Genomic DNA, 16385 nt, shown 5'->3' with positions numbered 1-16385 from the left:
ATTCAGTATGGTAGCCGCTGAAAGCCACTGTGTACTGGAAACATGCACAGTGCCATATTTCAAGGTTTAAAAAACTGAGGCAGAGTGAGTATTTTTCCATTTAACACAACTTTATTGTTTTGGTAGAACTACAATTCACTTCGACTGTTGCACAGCATAGGATGTTGCTGTTGTACTGTAATGTTTGTACAGGAACGTGCATAATTTCTAGTTATCACAGATAAACACTCCACCAATCTAGTTATCAACAGACTTGACTCAGTTCAGACGATTTTTTTCTATGCACTGAAGTAACATCACAGAAGTGTTTACTTGGATATTTTATGTAGATAGTACAAGTGAGAGCACACCTATACACACAGCACAAGTTACAGCGACACCTATATGTAAACCATAGTCATATGTTGAGATACTACTATTTTCGTTGCAATATAATAAAATTACTTCCTAGATTAAAAAACATGGAAAAATATTTAATTTTAATGAAGGCATATTACTGAGGCAGAATTCAGTGCAATACAGAAGCTAGTACCACAACTAGTACAGCAAAGAAAACCAGAGTGCAAGAAGCTACAGCACACATTCCATGATGAGTAGCAACTGCAACTCACTGCAGGCACGGCAAAATGAGAAGGCTGTTGTACACAAGTGTTCAATACAGTAGACACTACATAAGACAGCAGCTAATAGTTATGCCATTTTTTAGCAACGCTCTAGTAATAAGTATTTTCCTAATAGTAAAAGAAGAATCCATGAAGTCTTATGAAACAAGAATTACATTTCCATCAAAACAATAAAACAATTTTTAACAGGATTTTGAGTTTATACTTGGCCAACTATAAGATGATTTGAATACTTGTGCACATGCGTGTACACACACACAAATCTCAGATGGAGAGAAGATAGAAGGAATTACCATTTTAGTTATGGTAATCTAACTAGAAAATTATGAGGAAGACTTAAAAGGACACGTACAAATTGAAATTTTTAACTAACCCTTTAATTAAGTTTGCTCCTAGAATACAAGAAGCTTCTCATAATATCAAAGATCATTTGGCTCAAAATTAGAAAAATTCAAGTACTTAGCTTTAGATGTGTAATGTAAGACACTGCCAAATGAAAACGTTGAGTACATTCTGTCTCAACATCCAAATTTACAAAGAAATGTCAATTTATTGCCTAAAAACTCAAACTCATGACATGTTTTTTGACATTTTAAACCTGACAAAGAAGAATTTCAGCAAGAGACAGAAAAATTAGTTTCTTTCATAAAGATAAGACTGAAATTATGTTAGGTCCAAAGATATTGGAACTCTAAAACAAGAGAATGGTATTTCCGCTCACTGCTTTGTTTCACTATATGATAGCTACTGCAAGTATCTGTTCAGTTTTCCAAAGCAGACTTCAGGAGTCATGAATAGATGTTAAAATTCTTCAGTACATATGTGAAATGATGTAATCACTGCTAGTTTATGAAAATGTTGAAAATAATGTTTTAATGATCTTGTGTTCTTTACCCATGTTCCTTGGTTGAGTTATAAAAGAATTTTACAAAAATTTCCTCTTCTGGGAATTTCAATTTAAGATCTTTCTTGAATGAAAAGGAATGCTTGCAAAATATTCAATAATCAAAGACAAAAAGTGGCAGGATCACATTGAATATGCTGCTGCTGCTGCTAAGTCACTTCAGTCGTGTCCGACTCTGTGTGACCCCATAGACGGCAGCTACCAGGCTCCCCCATCCCTGGGATTCTCCAGGCAAGAACGCTGGAGTGGGTTGCCATTTCCTTCTCCAATGCATGACAGTGAAAAGTGCAAGTGAAGTTGCTCAGTCGTATCCGACTCCCAGCGACCCCATGGACTGCAGCCTACCAGGCTCCTCCATCCATGGGATTTTCCAGGCAAGAGTACTGGAGTGGGATGCCACTGCCTTCTCCGGCTTGGATGAGAAAAATTAGTTAAAATTGAAACACTTCATAATATAAACAAAAAATAATGACTTTACACACTTTTCTAATATGAGTCAACCTGCAGAGTTTCAAAGTAATCAACAGCATTGTATAATTTGGCTGCAAAACATTTAAGAAAAATGTGAAAAATGGTTGATACTGATAAATTTAATTTTGTTTCCAGTTATGTAATACTTAATTGAATGTGATGTTAATAACAGAATTGACAGAAGAGTTGATTTAAACAGATACTGCTTTGAAACTGATACCCTTTTATTCAAAACCACATCAATTCTTCTAATAAAATATGACGAATCTTGTCAATGTGGATGCAAATATCAAAGGAAAATAATTTTCTAACACTTAAAAACTTTAGCTATATCTAGACTAATAACACAGAACATTTGGAAGAACTATGTGCATCTACTTTTCAACTCTAAGTTTTATCAATATGGACAGAGTATGAATTAAGATATGCTGCAACTGTAACAAATGGGTTTTGGACACAGCACAAAAAATGATATAGAATAGCTCACGAATAATTTTTTATACTGATTATATGTTAATTTTAAGATTATGGACATACTGGGTGAAACAAAATATATTACTCACCTATCTTCTCTTACCTTTTTAAAGTGGCTACTACAAAATCTGAAATGTGCAGTTAGGGCAAATTTTGGACAAAAGTTACAAAGAGATCAAAAGAGCCATCTGCCACTTCTGAAGAGCCCAGAGCAAAAGCAGCATGCTGTGCATGCCCTCTGCACATAACACTGCCTAAGGGGTTGGGAAACCACATAACCCACCCCTCTGGCCTGCCCCCTGGACACCCCTACCCTCACTCCATACAAGGAAGAAGCTAGCCTGACCCCTGGACACCCCTACCCTCACTCCATATAAGGAAGAAGCTCACCTCTCCAGGGGCGCAAGCAAGCAAGGGAACCTGTTGTTTGTTCTCGAACCTCCCTGCAACAACAGGGGCCCCAAGAAAGCCTTGCCTGAAAAAAATCTGATATTATGATGTGGCTCACATTCTATTAGTGGACAGTGTGCTGCACTAACTGAAACACCTTCCCTGTGGCTTTTTAGGGCCCTGTTCTTAAATGTGAATAGTCAAAAGATAACCAGAGATTTGAGGAAAGCCTCCAAGGTGAAAGAGAAAAACAGATAAAAATAACTCAGAGGAAAGATAATACATGGAGCCGAGTAACACTAAAAGATACCATATTAGCATCCTCAGAGAAACGAGTATTTCACCTATGAAATAGAGTATGATTAAAAAATAAAAAAGCAGAGTCAAAAATGTACTTGGAAACATAAAAATAACAACAGAAACAAAACACTCAAAACATTTAGTAGTAGAGTTGGAAGATAAAAGTTGACAACTTTCAGAGAGCAGGATAAAAATTGAAGACATGGAGGGAGTGATGTCAGGGAAGATGGAGCAGTCAGAAGCGCCAGGAATCCATCTCTATCTAGACAACAACTGTACTGACAGAAGTACATAAAGTGAGCTAGTTTGGAATGCAGGACTCTGTTTTAAGGATTTCAATGTCCAGAGGAAACCTTAACTGGTAAACCGAAACTAAGAGCGGAGGAGTCCAGCCTTTCAGTAGCAGCTACCACCCCACGATCAGCCAGCCCAAACACTGGACTTGCTGGAACCAAGATGGGCAATAAAGACCTTTTTCTCCAAATACGAGTCTGAGGTCCTGACTGTGGATGATCGCTTCTGATCATAAAGAAAGAAAAGATACATAGGTGAATGGCCATTCTTCCACCCCCACCCCACTGCCACTGGCTTAAGATGATTCCCAGGGGATTTAAATGGACAACAGAACACCTGGTTTTTGGACTGATGCTGAAGCTCCAATACTACGGCCACCTAATGTGAAGAGCTGACCCACTGGAAGAGACCCTGATGCTGGGCAAAAAGAGAATGGGGCAGCAGAGGATGACAGTTGGATGGCATCACTGACACAATGGGCATGAATCTGGGCAAACTCAGGGAGGAGAGAGGAGCCTGGTGTGCTGCAGTTCATGGGGTCGCAAAGAATCGGACATGACTTAGCGACTGAGTAACAACAAAAAGGAAAAAAAAAAAAGCCTGTATGTGAGAATTTAGAAAGCCATTGCCTCTGCCCAGGAAAAGATGGGCTCAGAAAAGACCTGAGAGAAGTTGAGGCTTTCACCACAGACTGATCCCTAGCACGGAAATACCCTAAAACAATTTAAAAAATTCTGAGGAAGGGGAGAACTTGATTTCCAGAGCTACCTACACTTTAGTACTCGCGCCACTTATCCATGGTTTTGCTTTGTGCAGTTTAATAGCTGTCAACTACAGCCCAAAAATTAAATGTATAATTCCAGAAATAAGCAATTCATAAGTTTTAAAATTGCATGCCATTCTCAATAGCGTGATGAAATCTCACATCATCCTGCTGTGTCCTGCCGGGGACCCAACCATCAATACCTTCTACTCCTGACATCCACTCCTGAACTATGACAACATTGTCATAGTTCAATGATCCAAGAACATCCAAGGCAGATGACCCTTCTGACAGCATCCAAAGGTTAATAGCAGCCTAAATGCTTTGTCACGTTGCCTATGTCCTTCATTATACTACATCACATAGGAAGCATTTTATCATTTTTGTTAGAGGAACCACTAATCAAAACTACCCACCCTGGCCAGGTACCATAGTAACCATTTGGATGAGTTGTTTTACAACAGGAGGTCCTGGTAAAGACCAAGATACTAACAAGCTACCACCAAGCAGAAAAATTCAGTAAAAGTCAAAAGGAGACAGGAGACACCAGTCCAAATGTCCTCCCAACCTCCCAGAATCCTTCGTGCTGGAATTCATTTTGGCTGAGTGATGCGCACACCCCCAGGAAGAACCTTGAGTCAGAATGATTGGCCAGAGACAACCCGGAAACTAATCTCATCACCACAAAACCCAAGCCTGTGAGCCACACGATCAGAACATCATCATCATGATAAAAAGAATGAGTACAGTATTACAAGACATTTTGTGAGAGAAGCCACATTCACAAAATTTTTATTACAGTGTAATAACCACTTTTATTATTTTGTTGTACCTAAACTTTATCATAGATGTGTATGTATAGGGAAAACAAATAGACTGATGCCCAAGATCCTTTGGTCTTACCTGTAACCAATTTCTTTTGAATTCCAAATACCACTGCCAATTGTATCTAGAAGCCTATGGATGTTATCTATTGGGTTAGGCTATAACATAGCCTATAATGAGTGTTCTTGGATCTGTTTTACCAGCCACAGCCATACTAGTTCAACCTTGTTCTTTTTGCAAAATACGTACCTTTTAGAAACTAACACAACAGTGTAAAGCAACTATACTCCAACAAAAACTAATTTTAAAAAAGGGACTTCCCTAGTGCTCCAGTGGTGAAGACTTCATGCTCCCAATACAGGGGGCCTGGATTTGATCCTTGGTCAGGGAACTAAGATTCCACATATCATAACAAAGAGCCCATGTGCTACAACTAAGACCAAGCACAACCTAAATAAAGTTTAAAAAATTAATTAAAACTATGTACCATTTTATTCTTTAAATGCTGCTTTTTATGTGGGTGCAAGCTTGCTCTAAGTAAGACATAGCTATAGACTCTAATATGATTCAAGAAAAGGCAAAGTCATTATGTGACAACTTAGAGCAAAGCAAGGTAAAGGATCTAAAGGTTGACAGTTTAAAGCCAGCAAAGCATGGTTTGAGAATTTTAGAAAGTGGTTTGGCCTAAAAAAAACATCAAGATAACAGGAGAAACAGCTTCTGCCAACCAAGAGGCAGCAGATCTTTCCAGATGCCACTAAGAAAAATCACCGAGAAAGTGTGTCTGCCTAAACAGGCTTTTTAATGTAGGAGTAAGTGCCCTATTCTGGAAAAAAAACAAAAAAGCCACAAAGGACACTTTGGTAAGGAAAAAAAGCAAGCCCCAGGATTTAAGGCAGGAATAGAAAGCTAACTCTCCTATCTATGTAAATGCAGTCAAGCTTATAATCAGTCTGCCCTTAACTATGAAGCTGCTAGCACTAAGTCTTGAAGGAAAAAGACACCAGCCATGACAAGAATGCTTTTTCTGGACTGGTTACACTGGTGCTTTATTCCTGAAGTCAGGAAGAACTCTGTCAATAAAGGATTGCAATTTAAAATTCTTTTTAATACTGGACAATGTCTCTGGCCACCCAGATCCCCATGAGTTCAACAACGTAGGTGTCAAAGTGGTCTACCTGCCCTCAAAACAACATCTCTAATTCAGCCCTTCGAGCAGGGTGTCATATGGACCTTTAAGGCTCATTCCACATGGTACTCTATGGAAAGGATTGTTGGCAATATGGAAGAGAACCTAGACAGAGAGGACACCATGACAGTCTGGAAGGATTACACCACTGAAGATGCCATCATTGTTAAAGATAAAGCATCATTGTTAAAGATAAAGGTATGAAAGCCATCAAGCCAAAAACAATAAATTCCTGCTGGAGCAAACTGCTGTCCAGATGTACATGATCTCATAGAATTTACGACAGAGCCAACCAAGGAAATGATGAAAGAGACTGGGGGTATGGCAAAAAGGTGAGGGGTGATAGGTTTCAAGATAAAATCTTGGGGAAATTTAAGAGCTAATAGACACCACACCAGAGGAATTAACAGAAAATGACTTGATGGGAGATGGGTGTTTCTGATGGATCCAGGTACCTTCTGGAAAGGATTCACTATTCTAGATGCCACTAAGAATATTTGTTATGCATGAAAATGAAATTGTTAGTCATTCAGTTGTGTTCGACTCTTTGTGATTCCCATGGACTGTAGCCCACCTTCCAGGATCCTCCGTCCATGGAATTTTCCAGGTAAGAATATTGGAGTGTGTTGCCGTTCCCTTCTTCTGGAGATCTTTCTGACCCAGGGATCAAACCCAGGTCTCCTGCACTGGAGGCAGATTCTTTACCATCTGAGCCAGCAGGGAACCCTCATGTGATGCATGGGACGAGGCCAAAATACCAACACGAACAACAGGTGGAAGAAGTTGATTTCAACCCTCATGGGTGACTATGAGGGGCTCAAGACTTCAGTGGAGGAACTGCAGATGTGGTGGAAACAGAAGAGAACTAGAAGTAGAGATGGATCCTCAAAATGTGGCTGTATTGCTGCAATTTTAAAACTTTAATGGATGAAGAGTTGCTTCTTCTGGATGAGTAAAGAAAATGGTTTCTTGAGATGGAATCTACTCCTGGTGAAGACAGTTGAAAGGACAACAAAGAACTTAGAATATCATCTATATATAAAGTTACTTGATAAAGCAGCAGCAAGGTTTGAAAGAATTGACTCCAATTTTGAAAGCTCTGCTGCTGCTAAGTCATTTCAGTCGTGTCTGACTCTCTGTGACCCCATAGATGGCAGCCCACCAGGCTCCCCCGTCCCTGGGATTCTCCAGGCAAGAACACTGGAGTGGGTTGCCATTTCCTTCTCCAGTGCATGAAAGTGAAAAGTGAAAGGGAAGTCGCTCAGTGGCGTCTGACTCTTAGCGACCCCATGGACTGTAGCCCACCAGGCTCCTCCATCCATGGGACTTTCCAGGCAAGAGTACTGGAGTGGGGTGCCATTGAAAGCTCTAGTGTGGTGTAAAATGTTATCAAACAGCACTGAGACTGAGTGCTACCAAGAAACTGTTCATGAAAAGGAAAGTCAAGTGATGCAGCAAACTTCAGTGCTGTCTTATTTTAAGAAATTGCCACAGCCATCCCAACCCAACAACCACTACCCTGATCAGTCAGCACCTAAAAACAAAGCAAGACCCTCCACCAGCAAAAAGATTATGATTTGCTAAAGGCTCAGATGTATATTTTTTAGCAACAAAGTGTTTTTTAAACTGAGCATGCACAATTGTTTTTTTAGACATAATGGTATCACATAATTGTTAATAATAGGCTACAGTAGAGTGTAAACATAACTTTTATATGCACTGGCAAACTAAAAATTCCTGTGAACCAATTTAGGCAATATTTGCTTTATTATAGCAGTCTGGAAGTGAACCCACAATTATCTCCAAGGTATGCTTGTAAACACAAAAATACAAAAATCTAGACAAATTATAATCAAATTGTCAAAACCCAAAGACAAAGAATCCTGAAAGAAGCAAGAAGAAAAACTTATTTTATAAAAAGGAACCTCAATGAAACTATCTGATTTCTTCTCAGAGACCTTGGAGACCAGAAGTGGGTGGGTTGATTTAGTTAAAGTGCATAAAGAAAAAAAAAAAAAACAAAACCCACAGTTCGTTGAGGATTTTGTATCTAGCAAATCTATCAAAAAATGAGAGAAAATTTACTCAACTAGGGAATAGAAGGAGATTATCTCAACATAATAAATTTCATTAAGGAAAAGAACACAACTAGCATCATACTCAATGGTAAAAAATAGAAACCTGTTCCTCTAACATTAGTAATAAGACAAGGATACCTCCTTTAGCCACTTCTACTCAACACAGTACTTGGGTCCTAGCCACAGCAATCAAGCAAAATAAAGAAATAAAAACCATCCAACTTAGGAAGAAAGAAATAATATCTCTTTTCACAGATGACATGATCCCATATGTGGAAAACTCTAAACATCACATAGACACACCAACACACACACACAAAATTGTTAGAACTAATAAGCAAATACAGCAAAAGTGATAGAATATAAAAACAAAATTAAAAAATAAGCTGCATTTCTATACAGTAACTGAAAAATCCAGAAAGGAAATTAAGAAAGCAATTCCATTTACACTATCATTAAAAATAAAAAAATACTACGGAATGAACTTAACCAAGTAAGTAAAAGACTTGAATACTGGAAACTACAAAACACTGCTGAAAAATCAGTTGACACAAATAAATGGAAATACATCTCATATTTATGGGCCTGAAGACTTAATGTGTTAAAATATTTATACTATTCCAAGTGATTTTTTTACAGAAACAAGGGAAACCACCCACAAATTCATATGGAATCTTAACCCCCAAATAGCCAAAATAATTTTAAGAAAGAAGAAAAATGCTAGCGTTTTTTTCACATGTCCTGATTGCCAAGTGTATGACAAAGCTCCAGTAACTAAAACAGTATGGTACTGGCATAAAGACGTATAGACCAATGGAATACAGAGCCCAGAAATGCACTAGTACTTATGACCAAATGATTTTCAACAGGAGTACAAAGACTACACAACGTGGAAACAAATGGTGCTTGGAAAACCGAATACCTAAAGACAAAAGGATGAAGATGGACCCTTAGCTTATACCACACACAAACATTAACTCAAAATGGATTAAAGATCTAAACATAAGATCTGAAGCTATAAAAGTCCTAAAAGAAAATACAGGGGGAAAATTTCATGACACTGGGTCTAGCAATGATTTCTCGGATATGACACCAGAAGCACAAGCAAAATTAAAGCAAAAACAGGCAAATGGACTATATCAAACCTAAAAAACTTCAGCATAGCAAAGAAAACAATAAAAACAATGAAAAAGAGTGGAACAGGAAATGAAATTTTTCATTTAAAAAATGGGCAAATGACTTGAACAGACATTTCTCTAAAGAAGACATACAAATGTCTAACAGGCATATAAAAAGATGTTCAACATCACCAATCATCAGAGAAATGCAAATCTAAACTCCAAGATACCATCTCACAACCATTAGGATGGCCACTATCAAAAATACAGAAAATGGTAAGTGTTGCAAGGATGTGGAGAAAGAGGAACCCTTTAAGCACTGTTGGTAAGAGTCTGAAATGGGTGCAACTGCAATAGAAAACAGCAGGAAAGTTCCTTAAATAATTAAAAACAGAACTATCATGATTTAGCAATCTTGCTTCTGAGTATATAAAGAGAAGGCTGGAAATAGATATACCTGCATACCCATGTTCATTGCAGCATTATTCACAATAGTCAAAGAGGTAGAAGCAACTTAAATGTGTACTGATGGATGAATGGATAAACAGAATGTGGCATACACATACAATGGAAAATTACTCATCCTTAAAAAAAGAAGGAAATCCTGTCATACACTAAGACATGGATGAACCATCCAGTGATTCCACTTCTAGGTATATATCTCAAAGAATTAAATGCAGGGACTCAAACAATATTTGCAAACCACTGTTCATAGCAGTGTTATTAATTAACAGCCAAAAGATGGCAACAACCTAAATGACCACTGAAAGATGAATGCATAAGCAAATAATGTGGTATATTTACAAAAGAATACTATTTAGCATTAAAATGAAAAGAAAATGAAATTCTGACACATGCTATAACATGAACCTTAGAAAGATGCTAAGTGAAACAAGTCAGACACAAAAGGACAGTATTGAATGATTGCTTTTATATGAAGTGTTTAGAATAGTCAAATTCATAGACAGAAAGTAGAATGGTAGTTACCAAGGGCTTGGGGGAGGGGAGAATGAGGAGTTACTGGTTAACAAGTGAATTTCAGTTAGGGACGATGGAAAAGTTCTAGAGATGTATGGTGGGAAAGAACATGAACATACTTAATGCCACTAAATTATACATCTCAGAAGAGTTAAAACGGTCAATTTTATGTTATATATATTTACCACATTACAAAAAAATTCTAAAATAAAGTAAATAAAAGTGAATTCATTGACAAGAGAAGCCTTGTCTTGTCCTGAGACTACAAAGAAATTTCTTCACTAGAAACTCATAAAGAGGAAACATTTTTAAATATAAGTTCATTTTAAAATAAAATGGGTAACAGATAAAGAGCATGACACAGGTTAATAAAAAAAATTCTATAAGGAATCAAAAGATGTTTAAAACCTTTTGACTGTTTGATATAACTCCAAAATGAATTTCAGTATTTAGATAATAGGCCAGATTAAATATCCTTAGGCAACATTATATAAACAATTACTGAAACCAAGCTTTTGATAAAAGCTGTACAGGAGGATTTGAGGTTGCCTTCTGTGGCTAGTACATGGTATTTAGAAAGCTCATACTAGATAAAGGACTTATTGTAGAATAAAAAGATCTGTAAGTTAATAATAACTTAATTTTTTAAGTGGGCAACATATTTCACCAAAGAAGGTACATGAACAGCTAAAGAACATATGAAAAGATCCTCAGTACCATTAGCCCCAAAGAGATACCACTTCAATCACTGTATTAGCTGTAATAAAAATTTTTAAAAAGATGAACAATTAACAAGGGTTGGTGAGGATATAACCTCATCAGGAACCCTCATACACTGAAGTCCAGAATATAAAATAATGCAGTCACTTTGGAAAACAACTTGGCAACTTCTTAAAATGGTTAAAACAAAAATTTACCATATAATCCAGCAACTCAGGCATCTAAGAAAAGTGAAAACATTATGTCCACACAAAGACCTGCATGCTAATGTTCAAAGCAGCATTATTTTTCACAGCCCCAGATGGGAAACAACCCACACGTCCTTCAACTGGTGAATGTACAAAATATGGCACATCCATCCAACCAGCTATTATTTGACAATAAAAAGGATTAAAATGCTACAACACACATGAATTTAGAAAATAACATGGATGAAAATAGAAAATAACATTAGACACAAGTTAATGAACAACTAAAAAAGACCACATATGATTACGTGTATATAAAATGTTCAGAAAAGGCAACTCTACAGAGACAGAGAGTAGACTGATTAGTGGTTACCTGGGATCAGGGTGGGAATGGGATTACTGCAAATGGGTGTGAGGGATCTTATGAAGGTGCTAAAATGTTCTAAAGACAGACTGTGCTGCCAACTGTACAGTTCACTGAATTTGTTAAAACTCACTGAATTATACACTTGAATGACTTCTACAATATGCAATTTATATCTCAATAAAACTATAAAAAAAACCCAAAATACAGGTTTATGTTCCAGACTCCCAACTGGTACAGCTATAAAGCATCCTCTTATGGATGCTGGGGAAAGTAACAAGTAAACATCCTGGAACAAGCCTCTTCTCAAGATTTTTACATATTTAATTCTCTCTACAGATTGCATCTTTCCAGAAAACAAATCAGGATTTTCATCTTTTCACAGAAAAATTTCAACTGGGGTGAATAACTCTGATAAGCCATATTCCTTCTATGTCTAGAATGTCTCTGGCTGATCCATTTAGAAGTAACTATACAGACCAATTTATCACTCATCAGTAGTTGAGCTACCCTGGGAAGGAGACAAGGAAGAAACCAAAACCATTATCCAGAGGTAGCACTGCAAACTAAACCCATTAAATCCCAGCAAATATTGCTGAATCTCAGATGACCATTAAGCATGTCTTCACTTCCATAAGCTGAAAGTTTACCCGTTTCGTTCTCAAGAGCTGCCTCAAATTTCAACTTTAGGAACTCTGCACCACGTGGTCATTGGGGCTCCTTCAGAATCCTACAACTTGAGACCCAAATCTAACTGACCCAGGATTTTCAGTTCCTTTTTCACAGTTAAAGATTATTATTCAGATTCCACCACTGACATTTTTAAGGAAGAACCCACTAACATCTACTCCTTTCAGGTCTAATTTCATAAAGGAAAACGTGATTGAAAATTTATTCTGTATCATTTCTACATTCTTTTCCTGAATTTTACTACAAAATCTCTTTAGGTTTTAGGATAGATACTCTCCAGGTAGTAGGGGATCATAATATCAGCTTCTTACAGTGGGCAAGTCATGTTACATGAATGACAGAACTTTGCAAGGAGAACAGATTCCCCCTCTAAAGGTGGCAGCTGATACCCAAAACCAATTGACTGCCCCACAGAAATATGGGCCCATTGTTGTCAGCCCAGTAACTTTTCAAGACAAATTTCTTTTTGGTATGAAATTTCCTAATTTTTAAATGGTGACAACTACTTACCCACGCACGCACACACACGCCAAGCAGACCAACTAAGACACATCAAAAGGCCCAATCTCAGCTTGTGACCTTTGCCACACAGAATGTTTACACTGATTACAGGAAACTGTTCTTACTATAGACAAACTTTTAAAAATAGAACTCTATCTTGCAAAAGACAATCCGTCCAAAATAGCTGTTTTCAGTACCCGTTTCCCAACACCACCCCCCCAACCAGTCCTTTGTCTGTTTTCCTAGGACAGTTACACTCTCATGGCTGAGACAGCCTGGAATATGCCATTTAATTTCCCAGTCCCCATGGCCAACGTCCAGAGCAAACACAGGGGTTGGGGTGCTTTGTCCAATCAAGACATTCCCTGATGGCAAACTTGTTTGACCTCTACTGACTTGATTCTATGCATAGCTTTGGAGCAGTTCCAGCATCAAATATTTTAAAAGCATACTGCATTCTCACTATACCAGAAGTTCAGTAGTTTAAATGAGTTATTTTCTATTACACTAGAAAAACTTGAAATGCCAATGAATCAAAAATGTTTTAAAAAAAAATGTTTTAACTTATTACCACAGCTTCAGAGGTTATCAGAGGTAGAAAAAGAAGGGAGAGAGGGAGGGAGAGAGTGAAAGAAACCACAGAAATCATTAGTCCCACTCCTTCATTTTACCAGTAAAGAAACAAAAATTCAGAAAGGTCAAATGATTTGTCCAAGGTTATACAGTGAGTTAGTTGGCAAACTGGGACAGAACTCAAGTTACCTGACTGCAGTCAGGTCCTCCTTCTGTAACACTGCATGGCAGTAGAAGGGGAAGCTAGGAGAGAAAGAAGTCTGAAAAAAACAGGTTAGTAAGGTGGGTCCCCTGCACCCCTCCCCTGATTTTTATATTCACATTTGGCCTTTTAGGATTATTTCACATGCTAGTTTCTCTTCTTTCCACAGACTTTACCAACCCTTCATCACTCCCTACCAAAAGTTGACATCCTTGCAAAGAAGGGTAAATGACAAAACAATACTTTTCCTAGCTGCCAACCCACCAAAGCTGCAGCTACTAATCAATGCTGTGGCAGTATACACCCCAGGTTTTTAATAAGGGACCACTGTGACTAAATTTCCTACTAATCAATGCAGTGGTAGTTTACACCTTGTTTTTAATGAGGGAGAACTGTGTAAACCCACACCCTGCACCTTACTATATTTCCAAGAATTATTCTGAAGAGTGAAATCCCCGATGCCTGATTAGGCCAGAATTACTTTTGAATGTCTTCTCGCACTCATTGCATTCATACTCCCTCCTTCCAGTATGAATTTTCAGGTGTTCTACAAGGATTGAGCTCCGGCTAAAGGTTGCCCCACAGTAGTTACATTCATAGGGTTTCTCTCCAGTATGAATCCGATGATGTTCGTTGAGAGATGAACTCTGACTGAAGGATTTTCCACAGTCCTTACATTTATAAGGCTTGACACCCGTATGAATTCTCTGATGACGGCTGAGGAGTGAATGGGTAGGGAAGGCTTTCTCACACTGGGTACACTTGTAGGGTTTTTCTCCTGAATGAAGTCTCTGATGATAAATTACAGATGTAAAATGGCTAAAAGTCATCCCACAATCATTACACAAATATGGTTTTTCTCCAGTGTGAATCCTCTGATGTCGGGTAAGGCAAGAATTCTGTCTGAAGGCTTTCCCACACTCACCACATTTATAGGGTTTCTCTCCGGTATGAATTCTCTGATGTTTGGAAAGGGATGAGCTGTGACTGAAGGATTTTCCACAGTTGTTACATGTGTAGGGTTTTTCTCCAGTGTGAATTCGCTGATGCTGAATAAGAGATGAACTGTCACTGAAGGGCCTCCCACAGTCTTTACATTTATAGGGTTTTTCACCAGTGTGAACTCTTTGATGTTTAATGAGGTGGGCGCTTAGGGTGAAAGATTTCCCACAGTCATCACACTTGAAGGGCTTCTCTGCACTGTGAGTTCGGTGGTGTGGCGTGAGAGATGAGCTGTCACTGAAGGCTTTCCCACAGTCATTGCACAGGTAGGGCTTCTCCCCAGTGTGAATTCTCCTATGCTTGGTCAGTGAGGCACTATAGCCAAAGGCTTTTCCACATTTGCTGCATTTACGTGTTCCTTCTCCAGTCTCAGTTCCCTCGTCTTTATCTATGGATGCACCTTGACCTAAACCTTTCCAACATTTTTCACATGTAGAGGAGTTTTTCTTACTGAGGGATGAGCTTCGAGTAAAGGCTACTCCACAGTTACTACATTTCTGAGACTTCTCCCCCCCACGGCTTTTCTGATGTTTCTGATGTTCAGTCCGAGAGGAAGAGTGACTTAAGACCTTCCTGCCTTCGTTACCTTTCCTTGGCTTTTCACCACTGTGTTCTTTGCGGTTCGGAACAAGGTCTGAATGAAAACTAAAGGGTTTCTTGCCTTCATTGTACCTCCGAGATTTCTTCCTTAAATAGACTCTCAGATGTTTAATTAGATCTGAAGGTGGTTTGAAGCTACTTCCAAAGGGACTCCTTTCTGGGTCAAACTCCTCACCCTTACTGCCTCTCCCATGAGTTTTCTTCTGTGTGATTTGTCCTTGTGAATGTTCCCTATTGCTACAACCATCCTCGAATCTGCCATAACGTTTCCAGGATTCTCCCATAGAGTCACAATCGCCACTCATTAGATACCTTTCTATTATTTTATCTAAAGTCGATTCTTCCATAAGAACATCTTGACTTCCGCCAGATTCTTTCAATCCACCACCAAGTTCACACTCTGAAAGAAATAACAGAGTATTTCCTATTTGCAATGAAGACAGCTGCTGCATTTGGGACTAGGAACATAGACAACAGAAACTGTAAGAAACCGGGCCTGGAAAATTTTCAGAGTCTCATAAAGCAGGGAAGGGAAAAGTGACATGGGGAAACTGGGAGAACTGAGAGTTTAGGAAAAATACTGAGGAAGATGATAGGTTTGTGCTTTATAGTTAGAAATACAAGTTCTCACCCTTGTTTCAAATTTCTGTGATAGGTTCAAACTTACTCTCCTTACATCAATTTATTCTCTTTCCAAATAGAAATATGACAGTGCAAGTGTTTATTGAATAATTACAAAAGGCCAGGTCCCATACCAAGCAATTTACTTGAATGTCACTTAATTTTCACAATAACCCTATGAAGGAGGACCTGTCATCATCCCTGGTTTATAGATATGACAACTAATCACACAGAGTGAATATAATTAGCCTATCCAAGGTCACATGTAAGTGCTAGAGCCACTCAGTCTGACATCAAAGCCCACTCTTTTGATCCATATACCACACTGCCTCTCCTCAAAGCAGCCTAATACCACTAAGTTTATAGGCAATGTTAATCACATCACAAACATGCAACACCACCTATGTTAGACTTTCAAAGGTTACCACCCATCTGGCCCTACCAACCTTGTTGTTTAGTTCCTAAGTTGTGTCTAACTCTTTTGCACCCCATGGACTGTGCTCCTCTGTCCATGGGA

General features: G+C 38.3%; 1 protein-coding gene across 1 annotated transcript in view; it reads right to left on the bottom strand.

Annotated features, from left to right (window-relative positions):
* Positions 1-89: 89 nt before the first annotated feature.
* ZNF483 (zinc finger protein 483) overlaps positions 90-16385 on the bottom strand; it is a 28924-nt gene continuing 12628 nt past the window's right edge. The window contains exon 7 of the mRNA XM_070794182.1: positions 90-15647. Coding sequence (XP_070650283.1) covers positions 14080-15647 — 1568 coding nt within the window. The 3' untranslated portion in view covers positions 90-14079. The remainder of the gene's footprint in view (positions 15648-16385) is intronic.

This window comes from Bos indicus, chromosome 8 (assembly GCF_029378745.1).
Source record: "Bos indicus isolate NIAB-ARS_2022 breed Sahiwal x Tharparkar chromosome 8, NIAB-ARS_B.indTharparkar_mat_pri_1.0, whole genome shotgun sequence".
In the NCBI taxonomy this organism is placed as follows: domain Eukaryota; kingdom Metazoa; phylum Chordata; class Mammalia; order Artiodactyla; family Bovidae; genus Bos; species Bos indicus.
The sequence above is the reverse complement of the archived record's forward strand: the minus strand, read 5'-3'. Positions and strand labels throughout refer to the sequence as shown.